At 40.5% G+C, this 6,685-nt stretch overlaps 1 protein-coding gene across 1 annotated transcript; it reads right to left on the reverse strand.

Annotated features, from left to right (window-relative positions):
* Positions 1 to 330: 330 nt before the first annotated feature.
* Positions 331 to 5,877, reverse strand: LOC128851700 (cysteine-rich venom protein TEL1-like). Its single transcript, XM_054062367.1, has 7 exons — positions 5,821 to 5,877; positions 5,102 to 5,233; positions 3,866 to 3,956; positions 2,661 to 2,806; positions 2,005 to 2,099; positions 1,244 to 1,332; positions 331 to 587 (listed from the first exon to the last, which is right to left on the reverse strand). The coding sequence occupies exons 1-7, from the start codon at positions 5,875 to 5,877 to the stop codon at positions 460 to 462; spliced, it is 738 nt and encodes a 245-aa protein (XP_053918342.1). The 3' UTR covers positions 331 to 459.
* Between the last annotated feature and the right edge of the window lie 808 nt (positions 5,878 to 6,685).

Here is a 6,685-nt window from a genome sequence, read left to right on the forward strand (position 1 = left end):
CAATTGAAAAACAAGAGTTATAAAAAACTTCAATGAAAAACTCTGCTTGTGAACAGTGGTAAATCAAGGATTTATTTAGCAGGAATACATTCCATTTTAATCAAAGAAAAGATAACAGAAGAAAGTGGCATTTAATATATTTTGTGAATAAATGAAAGTGGTTTATAATTGTGTTTCCTATTAAAAGGAAGTGAATTGGTTGAAGATCCAGTGCAAGGAAAACCAGTGAGTAACACATTAGTGGGTTAAGCATGATTTCTACCAAGTCTAAAAGCATTGTAGGTTATTTGCAGATACTAGGTTTATTTAGGACTGAAGTAATAGTGAGATTTCAGAAAAACAATGTTACTTATAGGTCAGTCTGAGCTGCTGCACTGAGAGTGAATACACTTCACAGTGAGTTCTACACTTTCCTAACAGGCGAGTCTCGCAGCAGCTGTGGTGACATCCACCAGGATGTTATATGATTTGAGTGGTGCATTTACAGGTTGCAGGACACTTTTCCTTCACCAGTGGATGTCTACAGCCAAAAAGGGCTTTCAGGTTGTTGCAGTTTGCGAAGGCATTTATGTACCTGCAGGGATTGGCTAAAACGCAAGAGAGAGAAACACAACCATGAAACATCAAATAAAAAATTGAAAAGTCCCAGCCTGATACTTCTGCATTTTCAAAACTGCCAGATTTTCACATCTGCACGGCCTTTGTACTTTTGTTCTGCTGTTAAAATTGCTTGTATATGATAGAAAAGAGAATGCAGGCAGAAAGGCAGTGTCTTACAGTTCCCATCTATCGGGAGGCTTTGACTTGCTGTGCATCGAAGCCTGCAGAACCCGGGCGCCTGTGCAGATCTCTATGTATGGATTTGTGAAGCATGACAATCTGACCATGCCCTTGGATGTCAGCATACATCAAGACTCTTTGTCTTGAGCTTTGCAGAAGAGGGCAGGAACAGATTGACGATATCAGAAGCAGCTATTCCTCAACAGCAACACGATATATCCATTATTACAGGATGGTCACGGTTAGAGGGGACCTCTGGAGGTCATCTGGTCCAATCTCCTTGCTTGAGATGGTGCCTGTTCTGATGGGATACTTAACCACTGCTATTTCTCGGTGGAAATGAAAGGGGCAGTTCCAGGATTTTTCATCCAGATTAGCAGGAAGTAACTATGCAAAAGTGAGATGCTACCCAGGAACAATGTTATCTGATGTTTGTTGTAAGGAGGAGAATACATTTACTTACTGCAAAGCCCTTTGTTACAGTGGCCAGGGCAGTCAGCACATTTCGGTCCGCTTTTGTAAGGTGTAGCTATTTGCATTGCATTATTTCCTCTGAAATTGGAAAGAAACACAACATAAAACAAGTTTGAAGTGCAGCTCTGAGCCTTTAAGAGGAATTTGTAATTTATCGTGATGAAAGCATTCAGAAGGACTTGGATAAAATTATTTTTGTAGACAACCCTGTTGTAGTTTCAGATATTCAGGAATACAAGATCTTTGATTCTAAGTAAGAGTGACTAGAAGGCCTAAAGAAAGGACATTAATTGCTTCTTTGTGTTTGTATAGCATTAACAGTTAAGAAAACCCATATGGGTTTCCTAGTTCTGCTTTCCCAATGGCTTCCAAGTGTCTGTGGCTTATAAAGAAACCACCTCAGCAGACTCCTGACATGCAGCTGTTTCAGCTGCTGTTCACCGTGGTGAATATTCATTTGCTGGTGGCTTTCCCTGACTTCTTGTTTGTAGCGAAAGTTACAGGACAATTTGCGCCCGCTGCCCAGTTCTGATGGACAGACCTTTCCTTGTTCATCTTCTAAAACTTCCCTAGTGAATTGTCAGTGTGAAATAAAATAAATATTACCTTGTCACCTGAATTTAACCTCACCTTTTGCATCGGTAGTTAAAACGAACTGTAATAATTTCATTGTACACTTGATCAAAGGACAAAAGGAGGCTTATAATCCCTAATTATCTCATCTTAAATGAGCAAAAAGTCTGTACATACGCAGGGCAGTACTGGCAAACATAGAAGTAGCTGAACTGGTCCTTAGGACAGTAGGCAACTCCACACCCGACCTCGTAGCTGTTGTACCAGATCAGCTGTGGAAAGGAAAGAAACACATTTTAGACTCATGTTATAGCAAATTCTCACCAGAGCTCAGAAAATAACAGAACCAGAAGATAATTTTTTATTTTGTTTAGTCATCTTTTAAGTTTACAGCTTAGCTGTTAAAAAGAATAAATAGAAAAAATGAGTTAACTGCATCCTCTGGTTTCCAAATGTCTATGAGTACAGTTTCTGGCAGGGAACTTTAAATTCAAATATTTTCATTACAGATATTTTGCTTTGATGTTTCTTGATCAAGTATTTCAATCCCTATGTAGAAAATCTTTATTTCTGAATTAAATGTGTTGATTTTTTATTTCCCTACAGAATAATATTTCTTTTCAGGACTGGTTTTCCAAAATGCTGGTTCCATTGCCTCAGAGTTAGATGAAAAAGCATTTTAATTTATCATTCATCTTGGATCAGAGTGTGAATGATAGATAATGGTTTGATGACAGTGATATTTTTTTCCTGATGATAAATATCTCCCAGGTCCCTTACACTCACTCCTGTAGCACCAGCATATCATGGCACTTGGTTTCAGTTCTCCATACCTGAGTATAACTCTCGATGTTGGCATTTTTTGTGGTTGCTCCATATCCATACTTGAAGTTTGAGGACTGACTGTTCCAGACTTGGATTGCTTCAGGCCATGTTTTTGGGTTAGAAGACAGCAATATGTTCTCACCACAGATGACACCTGAAGTAGAAATACGTCTGATGTATTACTTAAGACAGAAGCAAGATGTAGGGTGGGAGGTAGGGCAGGGGGGTTCATAGAATTGTATAATTGTAGGATCATTAAGGTTGGAAAAGGCCTCTAAAATCAAGTCCAACCATCATCACCACACCACCATGCTTACTACACCATGTCCCAAAGCACCATGTCTACACTTTTTTGAGCACCTCTAGGGATGCAGACTCCACCACTGCCCTGGGCCACCTGGTCCAATGTTTCACCACCCCTGGTAAAGAAATTTTTTCTAATATCTGGTCTAAACATCCCCTGGTGCAACTTGAGGCCATTTCCTCTCATCTTATTGCTTATAACTTGGGAGATGAGACCAACACTCACCTCGCTACAACCTCCTTTTAGGTAGTTGTGGAGAGCAATATGGTCACCTCTCAGCCTCCTTTTCTCCAGACTAAACAGCCTGAGTTCCCTCAGCCGCTCCTCATAACCCTTGTTCTCCAGCCCCTTCACCAGCCTCGTTGCTTTCCTCTGGACACACTTCAGCTCCTCAATATCCTTCTTCCACTGAGAGGCCCCAAACTCAACATACTATTCAAGGTGTTACTACATCCTAAGAAAACCCTCTAAATGCCAACTTGCCTGCCCCGCAATTTTAAGGAAAGGACACTATACCTGAGACCATGAAAGCTGCAGGGAATGTTACTCTGATTTTGGTGAGATTTAACTCATAGACATTTACTTGACTACAAACTGTTACACTCAAATGTCTGTACTTAGTTGTACCAACATGGTTGTCTGTTGTGCTCTCTTGTCTCCAGCAGGAGACAAAACCAGACATTTAGAAAGGTGCAAAAATAGGCAATGCATAGCATACCTTCCTCTCAAGATTCTACAATTTGTCTTTCAGGGTATTTCTTCGATGCAGATGATAGTTTTGTGCTTAATAATCGTCAAAAGACACTCTACAAGATATTAAAATTTATCCTTCTTTCTGGTTCACCTGCACAGGGGTCATCAGCAAATTGTCATTAACCCATCAGCTTAGGCTCCATTTTTGCCACGTACCGTCAAGGACTCTCTGATCTCTTGGACTGACTCTCATCTCACACATATTTGCCCATTTCTGAGCATTTCTGGCAGCTTTCTCACTCCACACCTAAAAGACAAAAAGGAAGAAGCATCCAGGTCACCGGTAGGTTAGCACAGAATATTTGGGAGAAGATGAACAATGGGGAGAGACCTGGGACTTGTGCGCTGAGTGCTTCCATGCTCTTTGACAGAAAGCAGATGAGTTGTGCTGGTTTACACTACTGGGACAGGGTCACCACGTTTCCTCAGCTATTGGGGGTTGCACGGCAGGTTATTCTGCACAATATCACACAGCCTTGATCTCCAGACAGTCTTAACTAATAGGACCTTTATAACATACTGTTGCTTTCTTTCACCTGTGTGGGTTAACCTGCAGGGTGCAGGGTGCTAAATGATGTAAACCTGATTTTCAGCCCATGTGCAACTCAGGTGTAGTGGTACGTACCAGATGGATGTTGAGCGTGGGGAATGTCTGCAGGTATTACAGGGCAGACTTAACCATAAATCATCTGCCCGGTGGCTGGGGATAATAAGGAATATCAGGTCTATTTTTCCTGCCTGGCAGCCTGTGATTCCAAAGCATTCTGCTTGTGGTGCTCCTGCTCCACCTTTGCTGTAGACGCACCTTTCTTCATCCAGGGCATGCATTGCTCTTCTTCCGAGGGAACTGCTTATGCTACAAAGAGCGTTCTCCATAATCTGTGAGCCATCACTACATTTTTATCCCCAGTTTAAATGTTTTCCTTGAAAAGACTCGCACTTTCTGCCTGTTGCAATGTGCAAACGCAAAGCTGGTAATTCACTGTGCAGGCTATGTTAACCTAGATTTGACAGCAATAAATGGAGGAGGTGGTTGGAGTAAACTTCTATTCATCCTTCATGTAGACAAATAACGCTGCGCACGGAGCAGTTCCTGTGTTGCTTATTTAAGTTTTTCTAAGTGGAGAAATGAAGACATGTTGGTTAGGAGAGAGGTTTCAGATGGCACCTGTGGCCCATCCTGAGACTTTTGCAGTGATTTTACAAGGGCTTATAGCACCAAGGTGTGCCAAATTGGGCATGAAGCCTGCAGAAACAAAGGGTTAAAATACTGATTTCTTCATCTCAGAGAACCTTTCCTGCCCTATCTGTTCACTGAGTGGGGGTTGCTTAGGAGGCTACAATCTTCTGCTAAGGATGTTGAAAGCAGAGTAGTTGCAACGCATATCTTACCATCTGCAGCATGTTCCTGGCTGGGGGAACTACAGATCTCCGTATTTCATTGAATTGCTCAAGGATCTGTCTTTGGTTTTCAACATTGAGTTGAGATAAGGAGGAAAATTCCCTTTGGTTATTCCATAAACCCTGGAAAATAATAACACAGAAGGTTCCAGTAATCAGAAATTTAATAAGCAAGATAAATGATGAGCTTCTTGTTGACGTAAAGCTTCTTGGAAATTCCTAAATTTCCCTTATTGGTTCTTCTATTCTTATGATTGCTGATTTTTTCCTTCCATCATTGATTTGAACTGCACTTTTCATTAGGAGACGTGATAGGAATTCTAACTTTAAATGCCTCTACATCAGACATGGAGAAAGTTTGGCTCTGGAACCAAATCTTAAGACTGCCTTTGACCTTTGGGGAGGTAAAGACTAGATTTTCAATACATAGCAAAACTATTTCAGAATGGCTTAAGTTAATATTTTTTTTGGGGGGGAAAATGTATTTTTAAAATTAATGTTGTGAAGAGAAGAATATTTTGATAGGCAGAAGAAATATCTTAATACAACCTTCTGAGTAAAAAAATTGAAAGTACACGTTTATTGTGTTATGTTAACATGTTAATAGTTTCAGCCCTGAACTGTAAAGCTCTAGAGATCACTAGACCAGACTATGGATATCTATACAGTGTGCTCAGATATGGGTCTTTTGCATAAATGAATGCTCCTACCTGTCCATCCGTTTGGTGTAGCAAAGCACCCAGGAGAAGGATTCGTATTATCCCCATTTCTACAGAGAAAAAACAAAAACAAAACCCCAAATCCATTAATCTCTGTTACATAAAGTTTATGGTGGAGTGTGGTTTAGGAGCAAGATACAAAAACCGCTGCAAAGTCAAGCCTGCAACACAGAAGACTCAATCAATCAATCCCCTCTTGACTTCTTTATTTAAGATATCTTTAATTTGCAACATTTCCTTCATCTTTGCCTCTTTGCATGAAAAAAAAACCCATTAACTTGCTCAAGTGGGTCACGTCGGTGTCTTGCTCAAGCAAGCATCATTCGTATCAGAAACTGGTATTTTGGAGTTGATTACTGAACACATCAGTGTTTGCCTCCATTTCTTTCCTGCTCCCTGTTTCCTAATTAAATCTGCATCCTAATGTTTCAAGCAAACGGTGGTGATCACCTTCAAGTTACCTCTGACACCTACATATGAACAAAACCTTCAGGAAATAATGTTGCCTCTTGCCCTCTGGCTGCAAATGCCACCGTAAGCATGCAGACAGTCTGAAACCCACTCATATTCATGGGATATAATAAAACCCATCAAATATAATAAACCTTATGGTTGGCTTCTGAGGTAGCATGAGTAGTAGAGATCTAGGAACTCCTGTTTGATAGGTAAACCATTAGCGTAATGCCTCCTAAACTCTAAATGTACAATGAAAAAAATAAACAAACCACAAATAATCTTTGCTAAGTGATTAAATAAACACGCTGGTGTTAGGTGAGAAGAATGAGTTAAGAAAGGCTGCAAGGAGCTTTTCCTCCTGGCAGACACTGAAGGATGGATTCACATCTCAAAAACTTAA

The sequence above is a fragment of the Cuculus canorus genome, chromosome 3, assembly GCF_017976375.1.
Source record: "Cuculus canorus isolate bCucCan1 chromosome 3, bCucCan1.pri, whole genome shotgun sequence".
Taxonomy (NCBI): domain Eukaryota; kingdom Metazoa; phylum Chordata; class Aves; order Cuculiformes; family Cuculidae; genus Cuculus; species Cuculus canorus.